This window comes from Cyrtonyx montezumae, unplaced genomic scaffold, assembly GCF_038088225.1.
Source record: "Cyrtonyx montezumae isolate F1298 unplaced genomic scaffold, pur_monq_1.0 scaffold_43, whole genome shotgun sequence".
In the NCBI taxonomy this organism is placed as follows: domain Eukaryota; kingdom Metazoa; phylum Chordata; class Aves; order Galliformes; family Odontophoridae; genus Cyrtonyx; species Cyrtonyx montezumae.
This window is the reverse complement of record NW_027072049.1, coordinates 902,762-929,984: the sequence shown is the minus strand read 5'-3', so window position 1 is coordinate 929,984 and position 27,223 is coordinate 902,762. Positions and strand designations below refer to the sequence as shown.

The window sequence follows — 27,223 nt, the reverse complement described above, 5'->3', positions numbered from 1 at the left end:
AGCCTGGATGCAGTACTGCACATGGGGCCTCACAGGAGCTGAGTAGAGGGGGACAATCCCCTCTCTCCCTGCTGACCACCCCTTTTTTAACGCAGCCCACGATATCGTTAGTCCTCTGGGCTGCACACGTGCACTGCTGCCTCATGTGCAGATTCTCATCCCCCCGGACCTCCAAGTCCTTCTCTGCATGGCTGCTCTCCAGGAGTGCTTCCCCCAGTCTGTATGAATACCTGAGACTGCCCCGGTCCAAGTGCAGCAGCATGCACTTGGCCTTGTTGAACCTCATGAGGTTCACGTGGGCCCACTTCTCCAGCCCTGTCCAGGTCCCTCTGGATGGCTTCCTGTCCCTCCAACATATCGACTGCACTGCTCAGCTCGGTGTCTGCCAACTGCTGAGGGTGCTCTCAATTCCAACAGCTATGTCATTGATGAAGATGTTCAGGAGCAGTGGTCCCGAGATCAACTCTTGGGGAACACCACTTGTGTCCAACCCCCACCCAGTCATAGAACAGCCCTTCGGCTGCAACAAACCAACCAGTTCTCAATCCATCAAATCCACCCTTCAAATCCAAACCTCCCCAGTTTAGAGAGAAGTCCCGCAAGGGATCTGAAGAACAACAACAAAAGGGATTTATCTGCTCTAGACAGCAATGCAAGAAAGCATGAATATTGATGCATTATTTAAATATTTTACAACAAGCCAGGGATGATCAAAGGTAGGCACCCAGTTATACAGCCACACTGAAGTGTTTGCACAGATGTGGCAGGGCCAAGGCTGGGAGCAAAGCATGAATGAACCCCAGTTCATTCCCCCCTGCCATCACGCGGGGCCGCAGCAGCCGGGCAAGGCCGGGGCGAAGATATCTGACCACGTGCTGAAGCACACAGCTGCTCCCCAAACAGGACTGCATAGAGGATGGGCTGACAGAAATTACAATGAAGTGAAAATATGCAAACAGGTGAAGTGATTTAACTATGTATTTGTCAGTTGTTAAATGTTGCTATGCTAAAACTAACGCCATTGGTTCAGCTGATAAAGGCAGGCCTGTAATTACACTGGCATGCACACGATGTTGTGCAATTGATAGGAACCTATTTTAGTTCTATGTTTCTTTGCTGGCAGCAGCTACAGGGACTGCTCTATCCCTAAAACAAAGCTCCTCACCTTGAGTTTACCAACATAGAGACCAAAATCCAAAGCAGAAGCTCCCAGGACTCTGAGCCAACACCAGAACCCCACGAAGATAGCAGCTCCTGCCCTCCTGCTGCTCTCTGTGCACAATGCAGCATTCTGGGGTCACCCACAGCAATGCCCCGTGCTCCTGCTGCTCACCACCTGAAAACCATCAAGGTGGGTGTTGCAGGCTCCCCCAGCCAGCTTAATTACCATCAACACAGCACTGCCAGCACTGAGCCATCAGAACACACAGAAGTGCCATCATAAATCACCCACAGGTGGGGACGTGGGGAAGGAAAAGGTTTCTTATTTCTTCTTGATGTCAGTTTGTCTTTGCACCTGTGATAACCACGCTGTATGCTAAGCATGCTGGACGTAAACATGAAAGCAGAACTTTAAATGTGGGCATATAAATACATCCTCACCTACAGCAGAGGGGTTGGAACAGGATGACCTCAAAGGTCCCTTCCAACCCAAACCATTGTATGATAAATAAATGTGCAATGTTTAGGCCCTTACTGCACAGCAGAGCTGGGTACCTGACCATCAGCAAGCACGTTTCAACACAACCACCTATTTATACATGCACAAATGCCTTCTTCCCAAATAGAAACTTCTAACAGATGTGATACAAGACAAAAGCCAGTCCGTATGTTCTGCAAAGCAATCCCTTTACTAGAAGACATCGTGGAGTTATTCTCATCCCCTTATGCAACCTGCCTGTGTGTGACGGGGGAGGCTGGAATCCGTCTGCTCCAGAGCAGCCCCAGTGGGCACCGAGCTGCATCTCCACTCCTGCGTGAAGAAAAGCTCTGAGGAATGCTCTAATCCCTCCCAAAATTCCCATCCCACTCCCACACCTCTGCCTGTACAACCTGACTGAGTCAGGAACACGATCCTGGAGCTCAGATTGGGTGGATGGAGGAAGGTGGGCACCGTGGGATGGGCTGGAAGCTGGAATGGATGATCTCACAGGTCTTCTCCAACCTTAATGACAGCATGGCTCTATGATAAGACATGACCACATTTAAAATTGACCATGAGTGGGCTGCAGGGACATCAGGCAGCCAGCAGCAGCCCCTGCCCCCTCCATATGGGGAGGGACATGGTATCCACAGGGTCTGCTCCAAGGGACACAAGGATTTCTGCAGGCAACATCCCCAGGCTGTGTCAAACAGTGCTTGGTTACAACACAACACTTTTCAGGAGCCTAAACACCTGGTTTAATAAAGACAAGGAGTCAGTGTTGAGAATTTTGCCCAGAGAGGTGGGGGCATCCATGCAGACCCCAAGGTCAGGCTGGGTTGGAGCTGTGGACGTCCCTGCTCAGTGCAGGGCAGCTGCATCAGAGGGTCCCTTTCATCTATTCTATGATTCTCCAAAATCAGGATCCCTCCCTTCCCCCTCTCTGGTCAAAGCATCACATCAGATTCGTTGAAGCTGATTCGTTTTCCTGTTCCACTTCGCTGTGGGACGCATCGTCTTCGCTGCCCATCTCCGTGCGGAGGTGGCAGCACTGAGGGCGGCTGTGCCGCAGTTCAGCACCGAGCTGATATTTTAAGGCTGCTTCTTTCAACTACTAAAAAAGCTGACGCCCGAATAAGAAAGCAGCTGGTTTCAAAACGCATGCACACGCATCATCTGCTCGGAGAAACCCATCACGAGCCGCATCCTGGTAACAAGCACGGTGCTATGTCTTGGCTGAGTGAACAGCAGAGGGACGGATTACACTATTTCCTATTCTGAGGTGCACGGATAGTTTGCCAAAGGTTTACAGCACAGAGGTAAGCAGATATATGGGAACACGAGGCCAAAGACATCCTTGGTACCACTCTGACCCCTGTGGGTCCCTTTTGACTCAGGACACTGTTAATGCAGCCACAGTCTGAGGACAGAACTACACAATGGCACGAGCAGTGGGAGCCACCATGGAGCAGGGCCTGAAGCAGCCATGCAGAGCCATGGATCCACCTCTGCTCCCAGATCAGCCCATATGGACAGCAGTCAGGGCAGGGAGCATCAGCACATGGCATCACGCTGCAAATTACCTGAGCTGACACATTAGAAGGAAGTGAAGCCATTCAGAGGGACCTGAACAAACTCGAAAGATGGGCCCAGGTAAACCCCGTGAGGTTCAACACAGCAAAGTGCAACGTGTTGCACTTGGGTTGGAGTAACCCCAGATATGTACACAGACTGGGAGGAAGACTCCTTGAGAGCAGCCCTGTGGAGAAGGACCTGGGGGTCCTGGTGGATGAAAATTGGACCATGAGCCAGCAGTGTGTTCCTGCAGCTCAAAGGCCAATGGTGTCCTGGGCTCCATCAGAAGAGGGGTGGCCAGCAGGGTCAGTGAGGTGATTGTCCCACTCTGCTCTGCCCTCGTGAGGCCCCACCTGGAGTACTGCATACAGGTCTGGGGCTCCCAATATTGGAAAGATGCAGAGCTGCTGGAGAGGGTCCACAGGAGGGCCATGAAGATGATCAGAGGGCTGGAGCACGTCCCATACAAAGACAGGCTGAGAGAGCTGGGATTGTTCAGCCTGGAGAAGAGAAGGCTGCGAGGAGACCTCACTGCAGCCTTCCAGTATTTAAAAGGGGATTATAAACAGGAGGGGAATCAACTGTTTACTAAAGGAGATAGTGATAGGACAAGGGAGAATGGTTTTAAGCTCAAGGAGGGAAGATTTAGAATGGATGTTAGGGGGAAGTTCATTACAGAGAGTGGTGAGGTGCTGGAACAGGCTGCCCAGAGAGGCTGCGGATGCCCCATCCCTGGAGCTGCTCAAGACCAGGTTGGATGGAGCCCTTGGTAACCTGGTCTATCCTAGATCTGGAGGCTGGTGGCCCTGCCTTTGGCAGGGGTGCTGGAACTTGATGATCCTTGGGGTCCCTTCTATCCCAAGCCATTCTATGATCACCCACTGTGGTGCCAACCCCACAGCACAGCGCTTGGCAGAAGCAGTGGCCGGTCTCGGGGCAAACACCCCCACAAACAGCTCAGGGTGACTGCACAGGGCACAGGCCGAGCTCACACAACGGCTGTGACACAGCAGAAGGGCTGAGGAAGCACCCAGCCCAGCTGGGGACGGGCTGCTCCCAAAGCCATGCTCTGAGGCCCTCTGCTCAGTGCATGATGCACCCCAAGCCTGCTGGGAAGTGCCGTGGGTGTGGGCAGCCTGGTCCAACTCCACATCACCGCAGCACCTCCCCCCCAGTTCAACCCCACATCCCTGCTCCCCACAACACCTCCTCCAGCCCGAGGAACCTCACTGCTACGCCTGGAAATTCCCACCAGCAGAAGCGCAGCGATGACAGATGCTCCATTTTGTGCAGCACGGGTGTGAGATGAGGACAGGCTGCTGGCTCCGAGCTCCACAGCACAGCTCAGGGTGATGGGTCTGTTAAATGCTACTGCACTGAGCACCGACCTCTGGCCTTCCCCCTCAGTTCAGCCATACACAAAACACCAGGAACCAAAAGCCACCAGGAACCAAAAGCCACCAGCTCCCTCCCCAGCTGTGACACGGCGATGGTGTCACCCATGCACTGCACACATCCCTCAGCCAGGAAAGGAAGAGCAAACCAGGAAGGTCCTGGCAGGAAAAGGAGGCTCTGTGACTTCTGTGCCCACTGTGACTTCTGCTCTGCAGAACGTGGCTCTTGTCTTGGAAAACATGTGCTAATTCTGCTTTAGGATTTTCATCAGTCCCTTCATATGCAATGCATTCCCATGCCCAGCTGGGTCCCACCTAACTGTGCCACAGCAAATCACGAGTCTACATGTGAAGGATGGATTCCTATGGAAGAACAGTGGGAGCTGACACAAGAGGAGCCCCCAGCCCAGAACGTGCCACCCCGGGTTGGGGTACGGGGCAGGATGAGAATACAGGGCCTGAAATCACTGCATGCACATCTTCTGCCTCTCTTTTTGAGATGCAATTAAGTCTCCCTTCTGACATTATGTAAGGTTCTGGGTTGTGCTAAGCCTCTAGATTGCTCAGGATGGCGATGGATTAGGGAAAATTAAATGGAAAGTGAATGATGCATCTTGATAAAGGTGGCATCCCGAAGCAGGCGGCACTGAACGCTGCTGGGCTCACCAGGAGCAGGCCTCCATCCCACCCCCACTCCAACACAACAACACCCCTTCCCAACCCATGCCAAGCTGCCAGAGTGACAGCTATGGAAAGCAACAGGGAAAATGTGACCGTGCTGCAATCAGTATGGTACCGAAACACTCAGGAGTGACAGCAGGTGCAGCACCAGCACCAAGTGCTATTCCTCAAACCACACCTTGCAAATAATCACTGCTGTACTGCTGTTCTTCCCAGCAGCACCGATTAAACACCTCCTCATCTTGATGCCATTGCTCTAAAGCCAAAAATACCATCCTTGATGTCCCCGGTGGATTATTTTCAGCCCGCTCCTCAGTAGATCTGTTCTACTTCAGGAACAACACTGAGAAAGTGGAATGTTTTTCAGCGCACATTCATTTTATATTTTGTACGTTGCAATCCTCACCTCTCCGAGCAGGAGACAAGCTCAGGGTTATGTAAAACTATTGCAATGACCAAAAGATAAACACCCAAAGCAGCAAAACCTGCCCTTACACCACAAGCCACCTAATGGCTTCCATGGCAGCACCAAGCACTCAGCCCTCTTATTCTACATCAATTTTCTGCAGAGCTAAAGGAGCCCTAGCAAAGCCTCCCACAATTTCAATGCAAGTGCATGCAAGAGAGCGGTGCTGATATTCACAGGGCTTTGTTTTCTCTCCCAGCACCCACAACTATGCAATGCTGCAGCAGGAGGGCAGCGGGTCCCAATGCAACAGAGCACTCCCAAGCCTGCAGCCTGGACCCACAGAGCAGATGCACAGCCCGGCCCCACAGCCCAGACCTGCAGCCTGGACTCACAGATCAGACCCACAACGCAGACTCACAGCCTGGACACACAGCCCAGACCCACAGAACACTCATCCTCAGCCTGGACCCACAACCCAGACTCACAGCCTGGACACACAGCCCAGACCCTCCACCCAGCCCCGTGCAGCTCCACGCCATCAGCCCAGGGCTGCGGTGCAGGTGACAGCTCCCGCTCCCCACGGCAGCTCAGTGCCCCCCAGTGCACATCACCTCTGCGTCCTGACTGTCCCCACGGAGTGGGCTCTGAGATGGTTCCAGGAGCACCAAGATACAGCTCCCTCTCTTCATTAATCCTCTCGCTATTGAAGAGCCCTTCCTTCCTTCCAGAATGCGGCAGCAAACGTAGACTACATGCCTCCCTTGGGGGACAACAGAAGGGTTTCTACACCGTTTCTCGCTCCGCCGGCATTTAATTTGCCCTTTCTTTTTTTTCTTTCCCTGAGCCAATTGTGGAAGGAGCTGTGAAATGATGGCACAGCACCGTGGGGCCAACGATCCACCGACGCTCCCGGAACGTTTCGGAGTGAGCAGAGGGGCAGCGATGCAGCCCAGGACCTGAGCCGATGAATGGTGCAGTGCTGCGGTTGGCATGGCAACGGAGAGAAAAAAAGCAGCCCCATATAAGGAGCTGTGACATGGATTCTGGGAACAATTTATACCAAGAGGCTGTCGGCCCTCGGATGCTTTAAAGCTGCAGCGTCCCCTTCTCATTGTTCACTGGAAGCAGGAGGTGCATGTGTGGGGAGCCTTGCACAGATCACAGCGGAGCGAGGTGGTTTTGTGGTGCTTCCAACTCCATGAAATGACAAAGGGAATGGCACTGAGCTGATGGTGCCCCAAAGGAAGGTTTGTTCTTGCTCAAGGAGCACTGTGATGCACCAACCTGCAGCACCAGCACTGTGCTGGGGACAGAGCATCCCCGGGTGCATGGGAGCACTGAAAGGCAGCTCAGTGCACAGCTGCCGTAGCGAGCTAAGGCACAGCCACGGTTCAGACCCCACGCTGCAGCATGGAGGGGAAAAACACACTATTTTGCACTGTTATCCGTGAAGAAAAACACGCTACCTTGCACTACCAGGGGGAAAGCTTATTATTTGATGCTGCTGTCAATGTCTTTCACCCAATGAATGCACAGACAGCACACTGCGAGCACAGGAGCTGCAGCTCCTGCACTGAGAGCTGACAAACAGGTCGCTCCAAAAGCCCCGCTCAGCATGCACTATTTAAAGCCTATAGCAATGCTCCCACTCAGAAAGAATTCAGTTTGCAACCTGTTACCCAACAGAAACATTCAAAATAGCCAAGGACAGCGAGGAATAAAAACAACCCCGAGTGTGCATATGGCAACGGCACCTCCAGCCCCAGGGGTGGGGCTCAGGGCAGCACCCCACACCACTGTCTCTGCAACATCCCCTGCACAGCAGTGCCTCCTCCAGGGGATGCGATGCACTGCCCTGTCTGTAATGTGCAATGAGGTGTAACAGTGCTGCATATCAAGCACAGCCACTTCCAAGCACCAATGTACCTGCAGGGAAACCAGAACGGTGCTTTCTGCACGCTCACCTGGGCTGCAAGCACTGATCTGGGTTTGTTTGGTGCTTCAGTGCTGCTTTCTCAGACACACTTCCCACTGGGCTTTATTAGGAAATAAACCAAACAAATGCAGTGACAGAGTGGCTTACACTGCTCCAAAGCATCCTCAGGCACTGCTGCCCCACTGCTACGAATGCAGGAGGGGACAGAGAGCATAAATTTTGCTGTTACTTCACCCCTCAGTGCAACCTCAGGTTCTCATTAATTCAGCAGAGGGGAAACTGAAGCCATGCTGAATATTTACCAGCCCCGCACCAGGCTGATACATACAGCAAACTGAGGGAGCAGGCTGCCTGCGAGCAAGGCAGCCCTCTGCTGTGGAAATCATGGCACCACGGGTTGGTTTTCAACACGAGGTGGAAATCATAGCTGTGCTGTGGACACGATGCTGACCCATGCACAAATCAGAGGATCCACCGCTTCGAAAGATGGCATCAAAATAAACAGACAGCGCTGCAGGGTCTACGGGACAAGCTTCTCTGTGCTATACAGCCTCACTTCTCGTTCTAAAGGGGACCCTAATGAAGGGATGCTGGTGATGCCCACAGAGAGGGCCAACCCCACAGCTGCCTTCCTGCCCTGTTGGTGCTGCTCCTCCCGCAGGGAACATGTGCATTCAACCCCAGAGGCACCTGCAGCACTTCAGCCCTCCAACTGGGAACCAATCCCTCCACTTCCACCCCCAAAGAACTGCAGAAAGCACAAAACAGGAGCGTGGCACAGCTGGGCCTTGCTGCAACCGACCCTACATCTCCAGGGGAAAAATGCACAGAGCCAACACAGCATCCTATGCCACGAAGGGCACTGTCCTGCTGTCCGAGCACCGCAGATATGGACACGATGACATGGATGGATTTGCTGTACAGAGCACGAAGCAGTTAGATAATTCCTCATTGATTTTCCTTCCCCTCTGCCTGCAGCTGCAGGAATGCTCAGCGTTTGGGAGCTCTTGGATGGGTAATAAACATGAGAAAGTGAAGAAATGGGCAAGGTGATGTGCTAAGTGCTACAAATAACAACCAGCAGAACAACGCTGCTTCTCCAGCTCCTTCACACGTTGCCTCAATGAAAGCAAACAAATTCCTCTCATGACTGCACGAGGATGTGAAATACACACCTTCCTTTCACTGTACCAACAGTAAATTAAACTAATAATTACAAAAATCACACTAATCCAGCGACAGGCAGATGCATGCTTTGAATTTCAAGTGTGTCGGAGCTCCACTGCAAACATCAAGATGTGCGTGTGCAAAAGCAGAGTGTGAGATGTGAGGCTGTGTCGGCTCTGCTTGGGATGGGGTATTTAAAGGAGTGGAAAAGCACCCAAGTGCAAAGCACCCACCTTCCCAATGGGTCTCCCAGGGATGCACAGGGCTGTCCCCACCAGAACGCAGCTCCAAAGGAAGAGCTGGCAGCTAACACAAAGCCAGGAAGGCAACCTGTAAGGTTTACAGGCTCTTCAGCTACCTGCTTCCACCTCATCTCAAGTGTCTCACATCAACAACCCTAATTACTCAAAGAAATAAAAAGCTTCACAGAGAGCAGTTCCACGGTGCTGGGTGAGCAGATGTATGCAGGGGAGCAGATTTAACTCCACAGCTTCTGCTCTCCCTCTGCTGAATGCACATCCAGATGGGCAATGACCCAAGCCAGCATATCCCCACCCATTGCCACAGCATTATCTCCTGTTGCACACTGCAGAGAACAGCAGCACCACAAGAAGGGTTGGGCTGGATGCATTCAGAGGTCCCCTCCATCTCTAAGGGTTCGTCCACGGTCCTACGAAACTCTACAGGGGGGATGACATGCTGGTAAGAGATGTGAGATGGCAGCTGGGGCTGAGCCATCCATGGGACACGGGCATGACTCGGGCCATGAGCCATTACAACAGGGAAAGAAACACACAAAGAGGACACCTCTCAGCCTGGACCTGCGAGCACTGAGCCCTTTTCAATTTCTCCTTTCACCAGTGGGCAGGAACAGCAGGGCATGAAGCACAGCAGGCCAGCCTGCAGCGAGCACAGACTCAAGGATTTTGGCTAAAAATCGGTCTGGAGGGTTCGCTCAGTGTAATACAACACCCTGGCTGGTCAATTTAAATACGGGCACAGAGAAACGTCCAATTTCAGGCAAGAAGCAAGCTTCCCAAAGCTCCAACCAGTAGGGATACGATGGGCTTTTCAATGGCTGCTAAACACCAGCTGCTTTGGGAAACCCACCTGCTTTTACATCATCAGGTATTCCAGCCCAAACCCCAGGAGATCAGTTAAACAAAACAGTGCAACAACATAAAACAAACCCTCTGTAAAGATCCCTCTGCCACACAGCATCATCACTGTCCTGATGCTCTCTCCCAGCCTCTAAACTTCCAGCATAACGTTCTTATACAGCTGCTGGGAACGCTTTCCACTGTGCGTAACCAACGCCTCCTTACACATTTTGCACCGACGGACCAAAAAAGCCCCCACTGAATGTTATTTAAAGTCCTTACCAGGCAACTTCTTCACGGGTTGGAGCCGAACACTGATAGACTGATGTGTGAGTAAGGGGGAGGATGGAAGGGAGCGGGACATGCCCTCCATAATCCGAAACTGCTGCATACCTTCGGTCACGGGGAGCGGCGGGATGGCGTAGTCTGCTTCGAAAGCACAGTCGTTCTCTGTTGAGGTGCCTGGGAGGGACACAAAGAGAGAGCACACTGATGGGGGGAAGGCTCCACGGGTTTGGGTTCAACTCCCCCAGATGTGGTCCTTCCCGCAAAGAAATAACTGTGTTTCTCCAACAGCATCCCAGCGCTGCTCTTCAGACTGCAAACAGCAGCAGCGTGAACTATTTGTTTGGGTTTTTCTCACTTGGATTTGGTCTGAATTTAACCCCAACAAACCAGAAGCCCTTTTTTGGCATTAGCAGCTGCCCTAGCTCTGCCTGGCAGTGCAGGTTGCACACAGAGCCCAACATGGGATGACTGAAGCACCACAAGATGTTTTCAATATCACCAAAAGCATAATGAGATTACACACACAGCAGTCCCACAGGGGTCAGGTTTCAGCTCTCAGTGCCCGCTGCCCACAGCTCAGCACCATGACTTCTGCTCTCCTCCTCACCATAAACTCAGGTACATTGGCTTGATGAGTTTTATTCCTTAGAGATCATTCTTACAGCCACAAACTGAGCTGGACACCAATGCTTTTCTATTCATTTCATGCTGCTTTAATGAAGTACTCAGAGGAACACTCCTGTCGAGCACGTCCCCTTAAGGGCAAGTGGAGCACCATTTATCCCCAGCTTTAATTTTGCACAGCACGATGCTGGGGTCCTGGCGAGCTCAGCAGCTCTGCTCACTGTGCAGCCCACCCCCAACCAGCCACCAGCACCGGCCGGGAGTACAGTGTTGGTGCCAGCGTGGCATCAGGATGCACAGAGATCTGCCCAAGCACCAGTGCTTGCCTAAAGCAAAGGAAAGCCGAGCAATGGGAACAAAGGAACAGCCACGACGTTAGGGATCGCGCATGAAAGAGTTGGGTGCTGCACACAGCCACGTGGAAGCACACTCAATGGGAAGATGAGCTTCCACTCTGCCTGGAGAGTTCATTCGTGTGCAGCCAGAGCCCTCAGCCCATCCTGTGAGCACCGTACTGCAGAACTGGGCTGAGAGCATCCATGCATGGCAGGAGCCATGCTGCTCCACACCTCCCTGCAAAAGCCAGGACATGCATCCAGCACGGCCTCAGGGCAGACACCACCAGGATGGACACTCTTTGGCAAGGAAAAAATTGGAAAAAAAAAAAACCAACAAAAAACACTAAACAAAGCCAAGCAGGTCCTCTGCCCCGAATCTGCACCGACGCAGCCCAAACAAACAGGAGAACATCACACAGAGCAACAGAGAAGAAAGCAGCAGCAGCAGCAGCTCCATGCACTGCCCAAGAACCACTCCTGCTGTACTCTACCACAACGACAGAGCCAACGCTGCTGCATGCAAGCTACTGCTGAGCCCCCACAGTTAACACTGGAGAGGAACGAGGGGGCTGACGGTTCTGTTTCCAGATGAGAACAGCTCCTGTGTTAGCAAAGCAGTTCTGCTGCTGGCACTGCACAGCGGCACAGAGCTCATCCCGAGCGCGGAGCCGCGGTGTGGCCGTGCTGCAAAGCGACACGAGCTCCTGCCAACTCCCAACAGTTCTTCGTAGCGGGTTTGCAGCTGCAGGGATTGCAACGGCTGCAGACGATCACAAGGGCTGCGAGAAACAGACGGACACAGAGCAGCGCACGGAGAAGCGAGGCCCCGACGGAGAGCAGCAGCCATTACCTTGCCCAGATCGGCTCTGCCGGGCGTCTACACTTGCCTGTCTTCGGTCTGGCGGCTCCTCGCTCCCTCCATCTGCATGAGAACCAAAACAGCACAAGTAGAACATGGCAGCGGACAGGTCAGGCAGACGCAGCTTCTCCTTGAGCCCCATGGCCAAAGGAGCCCCGCCGTGAAGAAATGCAACACGCTCTGAATCTGCTTCCCTTTAAAGCTGTCTGCTGGGCTACGAAGCAGGCAGGCGAGAACAGGACGCTGCTGTCACGGCCTCTCCTGAGCTGCAGCGAGTGAGCCACAAACCCACCCAGATCAATGGGAACGGGCACAGTGCAGAGCAGCACACAATTAATCACACGCTGCTTTCCATCGATCAGCTGACTGGATTAGAAACAACAGCTGTGTGCATCAATAGGGACATTGGGGCACCCGGGGTTGATGCAGGTTGGAAGCAGAAAGCAACCCAGCTCCACTGCTGGTCAGAGTGCAGAAGCAGGCCCCTGCAATGCACAGTGCTCCAGGAAGGGAAGTTCTGGCAGTTCCCAACATCAGTTGGGATGCAAACTGCTGTGCTACCCGCAGCCCCAAGAGCTGGCTCTGCATTGGGCTTCCAGCACACTTGTGTTAATGGGGAACTCTAGACCACTGCCTGTAACTTTCTGCAACACACAGTGCTGCTCTGAGCACTGCAGGATGTGTGCATGCAACAAGCACCAGGACAGCCCCTGCTGCAAGCATGCACAGGGAGCTGCGAGGTCAGGAAGAAAGCAAGGAGACTTTGAGCCCCAAACAAACAACGGGAGCCTCATAGTCTCAGGACCAGAGGTTCCAGAAGAGCACTGTCACACAGAACAACACACTGTCACAGCACCAGCTCCGAGCAGAAAGCCCTCAATTTATCACAAGGAGATGCTGCAAAGGCCCCAGTGCCACCCAGCACAGCCCCATGGGCACTGCATGCACTCAGCAGCGTGGGATGGCACCAGAAAAGCTCTGATCTCAGAACCGAATTCAGCTCCTGTTGTTACAGGGAAGGAAGGACTGCACAGGGACACTACACTGCTTTGTAAGACCTTCTGGAATCAACTGAATAACTTTATCTGCAGCCCTTTGCAGTACCATCGAGGTCACGGTGTAACTCTGAGCACAGCTCAATGCATTTGCACAGCAACAACAACTGCATTACATTAACACAGTTTTGGCAACAAACAGCCAAACAAACCAATTTTAAAAGCTTTTTTATACTAATTTATCACAAAGAGCCACAAAATACCCCCCAAACTCGTGTGTGCAGAAGCAGCAAGGGGACTCGTGCCTTTCTGTACAGGGATGCAGGAGTGCAAAGCAGCAGCGTGCACGTGGCCACAGCTACTCTGAGCTGATCCCACTACCAGGAGGGGATGGGACTGAAGCAATGCAAGGAGCAAGCAAGCAGGCAGGGAGCAAGCAAGCAGGCAGGGAGCATGTGGCCATAGCAGAGCTGCAGCCATGGAGTGATGCAGATGCACACAGGGTGGGAGGGCTGAGCAGCAGTGACTCAGCACTCGGTGCTGATGCAGCTGATGCTGAGGAAACCGTGCAATGGATGGGAGCAGCCCACCGACGGCTGTCAAGAAGGGGGGGCAGCAGTGATTCAGCCGGGGAACGGCACCACGTGCATGCAGAAAAAGGAGCAAATCGCTCAGAGAACACCACAGCCTGCACATCCTGAAGCTGTGCACGCTGAAGCGGGCGGGCAGGAGCAGCACTGTGCACGCGGGTGGGTCCACGCGGGTGGGTCCACGCAGCGGTCTGCACGAAGCATCGCTCGCGGGTGTGCGAACAGCACCGAGCCCGGTCCGCTCCTCCTGTCGCTGCCGAAGGAGCGATGCACTGCAACGAACCGCGGACAGCGGCTCCCGGAGCAGAGTGCTCCGCTCCCAACGGAGCTGAGAACCGCCCGCTGCCCGCCCCGCCCCGCCCGCTTCGCCGCTCCCACGTTTCCATTCAAAATCAATGACAGAGCGAAGCCCCGCAGTGTATAATGCCCCACGGAGGTCCCAGCGGCGCCCCATATCCCAGCGGCGACCCCCAGATCATAGCAGCCTGCCAGGTCCCAGCAGCGCTCTTTGGTCCCAGCAACACCCCCCCAAATTTCAGCAGCCCCCCCCAGGCGTCACCAGTGCTCCTCAGGTCTCAGCAGTGCCCTCCTGACCCCAGCAGCCCCCAGCTCTCAGCACTGCCCCCCAACTCCCAGCATTGCTCCCCAACTCCCAGCAGCCTTCTTGGTCCCAGCGGTGCCACACAAGGTCCCGGAGGTCCCCAAGTCTCAGTAGTGCCCTCTAAGCCTCAGAAGCCCTCCAAGTCCGAGCGGTGGCCCCCAGACCCAAGCAGCTCCCTTGATGCTAGCAGCCGAGCCGAGCCGAGCCGAGCCGAGCCGAGCCGAGCCGAGCCGAGCCGAGCCGAGCCGAGTCGAGCCGAGCCGAGCCGAGCCGCCACCCCGCCCGGCGCACCTGCAGCAGCGCCCGGCAGTGCGCGTTCCCGCCCGGCCCAGCGCCGGCAGCGCGATCTCCCCGCTCCATCCCGTCCCCTCACGCAGCTCCGGAGCGGCACCTCCCTCCGCTCGCGTGGTTTTCTCTGACAAAGCACTTTTTAACGCAGGAAAATAAGGGCGGGTCGGCGCTCGGCGCGCATGCCGGGAAATCTGCGGCAAGGACGGGGGAAGCGGTGTGGCACCGCTCGGCGGAGGACGGAGCGCACCCCGCGGCGGCTCAGCAACACGGAGCCACGTTCAGGTCCACAGAGCACCGCTCAGCCCCACGGAACCGAGTTCAACCCCGAGGGCCCTCGCTCACCCCACCCCACGGAGCCACACGGCGCCGGTGATGCTCCCAGCAGAGCACTCCTCGCTGTGCCCCGGGACCCCGAGCTCTGCGGTGGGAGATCCCACTGTGAGGTGTGTGCTGGGGCTGGGTGACATCGGAGGTCTTTTAATGTCTATCTGTTAATGAATCTGTGTGCTGTTAGAGGCAGGACAGCCCCTCCATGCTCCAGAAAATGACCAAAAGATGAAAACAGCAAAGGGAAAGCAATGCATGGGAAAGCAGCCCTGGGCACTGCTGTGGGCTGCATGCAGAGCCACGAGCTGCATTACAGTGCGCAGGCATCCATCTCACTAATTAATACCACTACAGCCACTCTTTAATTTCTCTTATTAGAGAAGTACAGGCGGTCCAGCAGCAACACGTTACACACCATGGGTTATGAGCAGGCGTCCAATTACTGTGGCACTGTGCATCATCCTGGCAGGGGAAGATGCATTCCCTTTGCAGAGTGATGCAGCACAGCCTCTGCAATGGGGCAGTGTCCACTCACTGCCCCTCCTGCACGCAGCTTCCTTCCCTGCATGAATGCAACCCCTGCACAGGGCAGCACCTGCAACGGGTGTCCATGCACTGCTCCTCCTGCAAGGACTCTGCTCTCTGCAATGCAGCACAGCCCGTGCAATGGGTCAGCATCTGTGCACTGCTCCCCTCCTTCACAGTCCCTCTCCCTGCACCACATGCTCACAGATGAGCTGTGTGCTGCTCAGCGCTCTGTTCTGCTTGCCACTGACCATGGAGCACTGCACTGAACACAGCCCGGCTCTGCACAGCGGTGCAGGGGACGGTGGAGAAACCTTTTAGTGCTGAAATTGTTCTATTTATACAGGCAAACTTTGAAGCTTATAATGGGAGTTTGCAGTGAGACAGCTGCCCTGCTAATAAGATAAATTATGAGCAAGTTCTCACGTCAGCAATTACAAAGCAGGAGGGATTCACTGCACAGAGCCACGCAATGCTGGAAGCACATGGCACACTGCAACCAAGGTGACATCAGAAGGAGAATGCAAACATTTGTACACCCAGCTTTCAGCTGTAGGAGAACACAACAGCTTGCAGTGCTCTGATCATCCGAATGCAATGCTCTGAAGCAAACTCCTGGTACTGTGACTTGTGTAACAAAACCAAAAAGGTTTCAGAGAAATAGTATTTCAAAGCATTCCCCCTCATCCTGTCACTGAAAGGTTTATTGCAACGATGGACAAAAATGTGACCTGAAAACCTGATGACAAAGTCACACTGAAAAGCATTTGGGTTTTACGGGTGGGTAAAGGTTCCCCAGTTCTGCTCGTGTGCTGGCAGACACAGCTGGTTGCACACGAAAGCACAGCAGTGCTGCACAAAGCAGTGCACCTCAGCTCCCAGCACCATGCAGGAGCACAAACTGCTGCAAACAGATGTGCATCTGTGGGGAGCAATGGGGAAAGCAGTGCTTGCAGCCCACCCACAGAGCACTGTGCATCCATGCACCAATCTGCGTGTGCATGCACGTGGGGCACACAGTGCTGCTTCTCTGTATGAGAATTCCTTGGTGTTTTTAAATAAGGTGAATCTCAAAGTGCAGGAGGGCCCATGCAATGCTCTCTCTGGATTTCCAGCAGCTAAGATCTGCGCCATTCTGCTTCCTTGGTCCCCAAAGGCAGCTCTGATGCCCCCCCCCAGCAGCTGCAAAAGTGCTCGAGCAACATCCAGCCTTTGCAACAGCTGCATCCTCCATTTCGCTGAGCTGCAACACTCACAGTGCTACCAAATTGAATCCTTTCCTCTTAATTGACATCAGACATTACTGGTAATTGGATTTACTCATTTCCATCGGAGGGCAGCGAGGTCCCTCCTGGCAGCACAGCTCAACCCATGCACTGAGCAATGCTTCAGCTGCACCTCAAACAAAACACACAGAGCAGACGGCGCCAGGGCTGCTCCTGCACCCTGCCCCTCGTGGTGTGGATAAGGCCATGGGGAATGGGAACAGAATCCTCGGGGTTGGAAGGGAGTGCCACTGCCCTGCAGTGCACAGGGAGCACGTGCGGGGATGAGCCCGTGCTTCTGGGCTGAGCATCACTATGCCCTCTATCTCATTTCTTTCCCAGCCACCAAACCTGCCCCAAAGAGCCCTGCGTTGCCAGCACACAAACTGGGCTGCACCCAGCAACTGCTCCATTTACCCCTACGACAGCAAAGCTGTTCCTTGGCCCTACATCCCACTGCACCAGCGTCCCCAGAGAGCCCTGGGATCACCACCACCACCTTCAAGGTCACCCAGAAAATGGAAAGTAATCCCCTATCATGGCTTCTGCAGCTTAGAGCTACGTGCCAGCCTCCTGCAGGTGCAGGCAGCATCACGCCAGTGGCCCCACACCATCAGTGCATCGGTGTCTGCCCCATGTCACCAGGCTCTCAAAAATCTCTTCGATATCTGCATTTAAGAAACACTGCCCCTATAAAATTCAAAGGTTTGGGAGCAGAAGGAAGCAGCTCTGAGGTTCTGGGTACTGGGAAGGCAGCTCCTGCTCTGATGCTCCGTGCTGAAGGAGCTCCTGGCAAACCCTAAGGAGCTGCACCTCGTTTCCCCAAACCAGAGCTAGAAGCAGATCCAGCACCTCTTTTTGAACAAGAAAACATTTATTTCTCAGCACTAATTGCAGACTTGTTTGCAAATTCAAGTTTGCTTCCCTTCCTTCCTTCCCAAGAGCTGAGTGACAGCCACAATCACTGCACTCTGCTCAACTCCTATGCAACAAGGCAGCTTCATTGCAGCGAGGCCTTCGTCTGCAGTTGTGCAGCACTGATGTACACAACCATTTTGTTCCAGGAAGCAGCTCCCTGCAGCCTGCTCCCTGTGAGCAGACTTGATAACATCCAAACAAAGCAGAAGGGAGCAATGCAGCTCCGAGCTGTGCTTCTTGTTGGTGGAGGCTGCTCTTAGCTCCTATGGCTCTGATGCACTGTTGCAATCTGATGGCAGTCACTGCTCCATGGCATTGGAATATCAGACAGTTCCGGCAGAGAGGAAGAAGGAGTGCCCTTCTTTGAGTCCTCAGCATTTAATTGGGCCAAGAAACATGTGCTGTACTGCATCATTAAATTAAAACGGGGCCTTCGTCCTTAGGGACGGCTCACAATGCAACAAGTGAGGGGAGGGAAGAGCTCTGCAAGGCAAACAACCCAAGAAGAATGAATACACACAGTATTATCCTTCAGCTGCTTAACAAAGCCATCACAGTGTGCAACCACGATGCATCAGCCACATCCCATGTGTTGGCTGGACGGGCACTGCAGCTGAACCCTCCATAGCAATCAGTGTGAATGTGAAAATGCAGTGAAACGCAGACCTGGCAGCAGCAGCACTGCCCCAGCACAGCACAGCAGAGTAGAGCAGAGCCTGCAGTGCTGCAGAGTGGGGACCCTGCTAACTGCTGCTAGCACATGGCACAGCCCTGCTCCCCGTGTCCCCACATTGCAGCCCTGCAGCTGCTGCTAACACTCGGGTGCTATCACATGCACAAACCAGAGAAGGAGGAAGAGAGAGTGAGGAGACACACGATTTTAAAAGGAAACAGACTGCTGCAATGAATGGAGGCAAAAGTCAGAGAAACAACGGTGCAGCCCCCACCTTCCCCAGCCTGCACCCAGTGCAGCAGAGCAGGGCAGCAATGCAGCAGCACAGCAGTGCAGGAGGACAGCCCCATGCTGCAGCAGTGCCACCAGGCCCCTGACCCCCAGCACAGCCCCAGCAAGCTGCAAGAGCTGCAGCCCACCACTGCAATACTCATGGACACATATTTTCCTTTCTGAACATCCCTGCTCATCCTCGCCCCGCACAGCCCGTCCATGCAGCTCATAAAATGGAAATTGCAGCTTTTCAGGGATTATAATGCAAAGGAGATGCAAACTTGCTCCATGGAAAAAACGTAAGTAAAGCTTTAATGGGGGAACTGCACATTTGGTATTCCCACGTTGTCAGGATTCCCACGGAGTGAGCCATCTGTTGGGGGGAAAACTGCCGCTGTCTGCAATACGGACACATTCTAATTAATGAAGTAAAAATAGCAATTTGGCTGGAGGGGTTCTGGCCATTGATAAGTGCCCTTCAGTCTGTGCACTCCTCACTCAGTTCCTGCAATCCGGGCCCGAGAAATGCCCCACCCCACCCCCACTTTAAGGGTTTTGAACCCAAAGGCACCTGCTCATGGGTGGGTAGGTTATAGTTCTTTGTTATTATCACTCTTACTGCAGAGTGTTTGGCAGCCTGAATCAGAATGAGGGTCCGACTGTGTCGGCAGCTCATACAAAAATATGGCAAGGAAAACCCTCAGCATGAGCCATTAATCAGCCATAGTCCCACCCTGAGGTATGCTGTCTGCTCATGTGGCCGTGCCTCACCTCCTCCCACCCCCCCTGCTGCTCCCTGGGGCTGCAGGAAAAGTTAAGCAGAAGTGAGCCTAGACCTACACAGATCCATGGCACTGAGGAGCACTCACAGCGATGGAGTCAGACCTTGAGGTCAAAGCATGGAGCTGCTGGGGACAGCCCAGTGGGCTCCTATTGCAGGAGGGAATGCTTGCAGCCAGGACAGAAGCAGCTGATATCCCCAGATATTGTGCACTCAGAGCACCAAACCGGTGTGCAGCCTGTGACTGCAGCTCATACCAATCTTTCCTTCCAACAAAAGGTTATGAGACTGCAGATGCTCTCATTTTAATATCAGTGTTTAATTCAATACTCTGTAGTACTGGGAACCTCAAATTCGCTCAGCCATCGGTCTGATTTGTGCTTTCTAATGCTGCCTCCAACCACTGCCACAACAGCAGCCGTAAGAGGCTGTGTGCTTCCCACCCCCCCAGCAGAACAGCCCTGGGATGCAGCATCTGCTCACCTGGCGGCCAAGGAACCCGTGCAGCTCTCCCTGCAGAGCTGTCCTGGGCACACAGAGCACTCAGAGCAGCAGCTGCACAACCCCAGCTCCCAGCACAGCCCATCCAGCTCCTTCTCTGTTCCTTGCTGCTGAGTTTTCAGCTGGAAAGCAGGGAAACCAAACACGTGGGAAATGAAATTTAACCAAGTAATAATCCAATAGGATCCTCAAGCACACAGCCTCACCTTGACTCCCACCACCAAATCTAGAAGTTGAAACACAAAAGGAAACAACCAGATGAGAGAGGTCTGCTCTGCATCACAAGGTTTTACAACACGTGGGGGCCCCTGCACCCACACAGCATTCTCTCACACCCCGGGGATGCCCACAACCACCTTCCTCTCCACTCTGCTATGTGGAAAAACAATTTCTACGTTGCACAAGTTGCTCCAGGCTCTGCCACTCACAGCTCCTGCTTTATTTTCTGGATGTTATCCGTGCTCCTTATATTACCTACACTGCACTGAGGCTGTGGGCATGCCGTCCCTGGAGGTGTTCATGGACAGTTGGATGGATGGGGCTTTGGGCAACCCGATCCTGTGCTTGTTGTACCACTTGGCAGCAATGGGGCTGCAACTTGGTCATCCCTGAGCTCCTTTCCAACCCAACATACTCCATGACGGAGTAAAGTGTTACACACCGCTGCTACAACACTCTTCTCTCATGATCACACCAAACCTATCCATCAATCCGAGAGAAGGCACTAAGGCAAAAACCTTTCACAGATCCCTTGGGAACTTCAGAAAGATGAAGTGAGCACCAAAAGCTGTGAAAAGGCACTGGGAAAGAACACAGCCCTGCACAGCAGAACCCACTGCAGAGCAGCACTGCGCTCACCTCTGGGTTCACCCATCAGTGCCATTATCACCTGGAGAATCCTTCTGAAATCAAGCCACATCACGTGACAATTCGACAGCTAATTAACAAAGGAAATGACCTGAGGCTTTCCACGACTGACATCTATTAATCTGGAAGCCCTGCAGACAGCCTCAGTGCAAACAGAAATCCCAGCGTTCCAGAAGAACGGAAAGCAGTGCCTGATGTTTGGCACCAACCTTCCTCTGCTGTGCTTCTCATTGCTCCTACAGCACACAGAGACGTCTGCTTACTTACACCACTCTGAGTGCTGATTGCACGGGAACAGATGTGTGTTCAGCAGAGAAACATAACAGGGCAGAGACGTTCAACACCTGCACGTTGATTTTAAGCCCATTTATTTACAAGCATTTAATAGTAAGTTCCTGGGAATGTGAAAAGCATTACTTTTGGTTTGCTGCTATCGTGCTCCTGTACAGATCGGATTGACTACTTAACTTCAAAGTGAGATTTAAGCACAGGGAACGAAGTCTGCTGTTACAGGAGGGCTGGGACCAGGCCTGCTTTGGCAGAGAACACTGAAGATCAGCTGTTGGATGTCACAGTGCTTTTCCACCGAAGTCACAGACAAAACAGTTGGAAGTTTAACAACTACTATCAGCTGTTTTACATCTTCCTTAGGCATCCTGGAAGGGACGCTCTGGTTTCCCAGTGCTACAGCCCAGCAAACCCCTCAGACTGCTCAAGAGATTCCCCTGCAGTACCTGTACGTATGACCATGAGCTTCTGAGTTTGTTTCCAAAGGGAGATCTCACTGCACATCCCTGCAGGCCAGCATGGGTCCTTCTGCAGCCCGGTGTCTCCACTCAGCCAGAACCCCTCCGCTCCCTCTACTGGCCCATGGGCTCCAAGAGCACTCGAGCTGCCCACTCACTTGTACCCACAGGACCACAAAATCCTGGCTACAGCCAACACTGCACAGCATACAGGTGATTTTGCCCATTGTGCTCTGTTTCCTCTCCCAGCCCCCAGAACCTGCTCCATTTCAGAGCAGACCCAATGCCCCCAGGTTGCTTTGCACAATTCCACACTTCGTTGTGAAGCCTCTCGTGGATGTGCACTGCAGGCAAAGCAGCCATTCTGCAATCAAACTGCTGTTGTGCCACACAGATGGATTCAGAAGGCCAACAGATAAGGTACCATCCGCATTTCACAAATGGAAACCCAAGGCACAGAGTGCAGGGAAGGTTTCTATCTGTTTCTGGCACTCCAGTCTTTAAAGAGACAACACTCAGGAGCATGGACACCTCCACTCCTTCCTAAATTCAGCACTGCTCTCTGTCGGTCTCCTCCTAGTAGTGCACTTCTATTGGGTGCATACAGCAATTAAAAGTCCTGATGAGATGAGGTCTGGCACCCCAATCCCATGCTCCTCTCTGAGCACTGCACCACAGGCACAGCACCCACTGCCCTCACTCTGCAGGCAGCCCAGCCTGCCTCCCCACACACCCCCAGCACCATCATTCCTCAGGCCTTTCCCATCCACCCTGGGGACACATGGGATGCTCCAGTGCAGAACGACCGTGTTGCAGCTTCCCTACAGCACTGTCTGCACTGACACCACGACACAAAGGGGACGTTGTGGTGCTTTAAAGGCTCCACAGCACAAAGCAGCACTCAACAGGGACAGGCACAACACAACGGAAAGGTTTGCTTTGTAAGAATATCCAGTCAACAACAGCAACAAAAAGGATCTAGAAGGGAATTCAGAAAGCATTTCCAAAACTTCGCACAACACCCAGCATGCAGCTCCTTTGCAACCTCTGATGAACATGGCAGCAGCAAGCACTGCACAGCAGGGGACTCCAGAGCATCCCAGCACTGCCTGCTCTCTCTCTCTCTCCAATCTCTGTACGAACAGCAGCCCCAGAGCCAGGCTTGGCCCCTAGCCCCCCAACCTTGGTCCCACTCATTCCTACCTGAAACCAAAGCTTGTGCACATGTGCAGTGAAGGCTGGGAGCTCTGCCTGCTGCTTTGTGCAAGGACAACTCCCAGTGGAGAGCACTGCATGCACGTGATGAAGGCATTAATTGGCCCCACAGCTCTGAGTGTGGCTCAGAGGGACACGGGCGAATCCAGCTCACAGCTGTCCCTGCAGTATCACAGCAGGGGAGGGCTGCAGGACAGGGCAGAGCTGGAAGCAGGCTGACCAACCTGCAGATAAACCCCAGAGATAAAGCTCAAATAAAACCGGCACGCAGGAACACGTCTGCAAAACCACATGGGGATGACCAGAGGAAAGGAAAAGAATAATACCAACGGGAACTGGCTGGAGGGAGAGCAGCTCCTGGCAGCTGTGATGGGATGGCCCCGTGCAATGCTCGCTGCATATCCTCCACTCTCCTCTGTGTCACACAAATGCCATCAGTGGAGACCAAACTCATCCCACGTCTCTCTGCCAGGTGCGTAACTGAAAAACGCAGCACCTGAGCCACAACAGCACAAAGAGCAGCAAAGGAGAAAGCTCCACAGCAGAGCTGAAATAAGCCTTAAGCACAGCCCTACAGAGAAGCTGCTCAGCAGTCTGAGGAGGGAGAATACCACGGAAGCATTTGAGTGCTACCACCACTGCTGTACCTTTACTTATCCAGCACCACCACGAGCACAGCACAAGGCACAGGGCTGTCACCCTGACTTCAGCGCCTAACTGCAGCTGCATCACTGCTGCCCAGAGGAGGAACTGCACAGGCACTGTTCCCTGTGTACCACAAGAGACAAAAACACTGCCACCTTTCACTTTGCTTCCAAGGCTTCTGTTACACCAAAGGTGGGGAGCAGAGGGCAAGCAGACGCGCACACTGCAGCTCCATCTGACCCCATGCACCGGAGCAGGGAGCTGCCCCCTGCCCACCTTATTTCCAACCTTCCTATGGGCAGAGTGAGCAGAGCTGAGGCCCCAACTGATGACATGGGATGGGATGCAGAACGTGCTCCAGGCTCCCAGCGATGTGTGCAGCTGCTGCTGCCCTGTGCTTACAGCACTGCATGGCACACAGCACTGTGCATACACGATCCCACGCCGCTGTCAGCCCATCCCAGTGATGCTGCACGTGGATAAGCTACCACTCATCCTCTGAAATGTTACATTTGCCTTTTCTTAATTCCTTCTCCTTCCCCGGAGGAAGGCTGAAGAGCATTTCTCAGTAAAGTAACTTATTTCAAAGGCAGAAATACAGCAAGGTGTATTACATGTACACTGCAGGCACTGGGCATCAGAGAAAGGTTCACCTGCTGGAAAACCCTGCTGCACTGCTTTCCAGGAACACGTTTCTTTCCATGCTCTGCTCAGAGGCAGTGGCACTGTCAGATCACATCGCGCTATTTCAAAACAGACACTGTTGACAAAACCAGCACCCCCACCAGCAAAGCTGCACGTGTACAGATCCTTCATTTTCAGAGGTGAACAAAAGCAGAAGAGAGTGGTAACAGAACTTTGGATGAAGAGGCAGCTTCGTGCAGGAGCCACCATTCAAGATTATGTGCTGGCTGTACTTTTCTCCAAAGGTTGAGAGTGTCTGTAGGAGAGGATTTGTGCTTTCCCAGCCTTTACACTGCAAACATGATACTCCACAGAAGAAAAAAATAACTAAAAATCAGCAGGGCCACCTGCATGACCTGCAAAGCCCACGCAGCCCTATGTGCAGGCACCTTGCTCTTGCAAGCAGAGCCTTTGCTGAAGCAAACCCAAAGGAAACAAAACCTGCTTCAGAAAAGCAGGGAACAACAAGTGCTCCTGCAGGCTCTGGTCACGATGGGACTATTTGCAGAACAGACCTTTTCCCACTTGGAAGAGACACACGCTGACTGCAACAAGGAAAGTAAGGAAGCAAACAGCACTACACACTGCTACAGCTGCTCCCGCACACACACTGCCATGTGTATGGCCCAAAGGGATCTGCATACTACAATTTTCCTTCCCAAATCAAACCTGGCCAAGAAGATATTAAAACCAGGGGAAATGTTCCGACACCATCAGAAGTATATATTAAAAACATTTCAGCCAAGTGAAAGGAGGGGACAGTTTGATTGGCTTTTTCCATTGTGTTTATCACCATTGCATCGCTGTATTTTCTCTTTGTGGTTTCCCATGGAATACACAGCTATGCTGTTTACACAGACACACGAGCACGAACCAACAATCCATCCCAAAATACTCAGTGTGCGCTGCCAGATGGCTTCACAAAGGAAAATGGCAGAACTAATGCAAAGCTCTTACGCTGCCAGCAATCCATTTTTGGAAGGAACTATGAAAGCTCAACAAAACTATTTATTGAGCGTGTTGGTATTTCTTGCAATGCTTTGCTCCACGACTACAACCTCAGCAAAGCTCCCTCAAGGATGGAGCAGGACAAGGAGCTCGGAGCAGCAAACAGTGCTCCTGGGACTGAAGGAGGAGATGGGCAGAAGTGCTGACCAAATCTGGACAATTTTTCCTTAATTCCATCTCTTCCCATTTCTCTATTCCCTGTCTCTCAGAACACAGAACTGTTAGTGTTACCACAAGCGTTGCTAATGTACAACTATTACCTTTCTCAGCACCTTATCTCTGCAGTAAAAGTGGATGTGTTTTGCCTCTCAACGTGGTATTACGATGACCCGCAGTGATGTTCTGAGTCCGCATCACCAACGGATGCATCCATTCATTAACACATAAAAAGGGCCCAGGGAAAGCAGAATGCACGACATAAAAGGAGCACTTCCAAGCTCTGCCAACAGAACACACGTGAGGAGCTCACTTACCACTGGACCTGTTTTTGCGGTTCGACTTCCCTCCCGTGAGGAGCATCTTGAGGCTGTTCCGAAACATGGCGATGCCGTCCCGCCGCGCGTATCCCAAAGCCTGAGTAAGGCAAGAGAACATGCACAGGCAACAATCAGCACGTGGCTTGTGGTCAATGGTTAAACATGAGGGCAATCTGTAAGAAAGCACTGCCAACGAGCGACAGTGGGCCGTCAGAATGCTCTGAGAGTTGGGTAAGTTGTCACGGAGAGGAAGGCGACCCAAACTCAAAGGCAAATGGTGCAAAGGAAAGAGAAATAGACACTGTCTGCAGAGCTGAGTGCATACTCTGTGCCACTGGAAATGCCAGGATGAGCTGCTGGGCTCACAGATGCACAGACAGCTCGTTCTAATGGGACACCCCCTTTGATTGGGACATGCAATGAGGAGTGACTTTGCTTCTGCTGTATACAGTGTTCCACACTTCAAAGGTAATATATTCATGTACATCACAACGTTTTGTCTTGAACAAGGTCAGATTCTTCTTGGAGGATGCTCAGTAAACATCATCCAGAGTTACAGCACAGTTATCTCATGTTGTGAGGTACATTTATAGGGTAATACCCCATCCAAAGAGCTTCCTGTGAACAGTTAAAAGCCAACAAATGCCCCTTTAACACCACCTACTCACTGAGACACACCAGCATCTAAAGGTGTTATTAGCTAGGACACAGCAACTCTGTTCTGAGACCAAGATGGTATGCTTACTGCTTGCTTTTTCTTATGGTCAGAGAATATTTACATGCAGAACCTCTGTGTGGGTGGACAGAGCAGAGCCTGAAAGCTCTTGCAGATGGGAGAGGTGCAGGAGGAGTCGGGCTGTGCCCAGGTCCGCACCAGAAGCAGGTGGAGCTGCGCCAGAAGAGTTGAGGAACAACATAATTAACCTAATTATGCTGATGGAGCCAACTGGACTGAGCCTGAACAATGCCAAAGGTGAGGAGGAAGGTTTGCTCATGATGTTTACCTGCAGCCTTGATGTGATGGAATTACTGAACCCTCTGCCCAGTGCCTCTGGAGAGGCTCCACAAACTTGCTCTAAGGAAGCACGTGGTGCAGGACGAGTTGATGCTTTGCTTTGAGACCATCAGCTGTGCCCCAAGGGCCTTAAGAACCAGGTCTGTACATTCAGAGTTCACCCTGAAGCCTCAGAGGACCACCAGTGGTCCCCACAGGTGGGGAGGAAGGCCCTGAGCAGCAGGCTCAGCCTAAATCTCCCCCTAGTGGCTCCACTACAGACAACACTGAGCCATCCCAGGCCTTGCTGGATGGACACTATGGGGGTTGCACATTATTAGGGCCTACCAAAGCAATTTTCAGTTCTTTCTTGAGATATATGGGACATATATTGCCCAGCAGACATTGCATTTCCAAATCAAAGCAAATTCTGTTTGCACCTCTGTGCCAGACCGGTTATCCCAGCAGCTCTCTGCACAGATGCAGCTCGAAGCGCGAAGTGTGCTTCAGTGCAGCAGGCGTTTCCTCCTCCTGCTTCGTTCCTGCTGGCACTGCTCACTGAAGGTGAGACCAAACTTTGCACAACAAGCACTTGTTGTGGCCACAAAGCACACCCTTCCTGCAGCTCCTGGCAGCCCCACGCAGCCTCTTCTCACCCAGAAAGCTGAGCTCACTGCATGAGAAATTCAGATATGCGTATAATAAATGTGTATTAACACAGCAAAACTGCCTCTCTGAATATCAGTTCTCAAGAATTAACAACATGGTAATGCTAAATTAATGTTTTATGAACAAAAAAGGAACCTGTCACCAATTAGTGAAGCGCTTGCTACAC

The 27,223-nt window shown here is 52.8% G+C and overlaps 1 protein-coding gene across 2 annotated transcripts in view; it reads right to left on the bottom strand.

Annotated features, from left to right (window-relative positions):
• The window catches only part of TANC2 (tetratricopeptide repeat, ankyrin repeat and coiled-coil containing 2), a 121,813-nt gene extending 96,333 nt beyond the window's left edge, over positions 1-25,480 (bottom strand). For both annotated transcript variants that reach the window (XM_065747224.1, XM_065747225.1), the window contains exons 1-3: positions 25,392-25,480; positions 12,005-12,076; positions 10,187-10,366 (exon numbers count right to left, since the gene is read on the bottom strand). In XM_065747224.1, the coding sequence (XP_065603296.1) occupies positions 10,187-10,366; positions 12,005-12,076; positions 25,392-25,458 (319 nt within the window). In that variant the 5' untranslated portion in view covers positions 25,459-25,480. The remainder of the gene's footprint in view (positions 1-10,186; positions 10,367-12,004; positions 12,077-25,391) is intronic.
• Between the last annotated feature and the right edge of the window lie 1,743 nt (positions 25,481-27,223).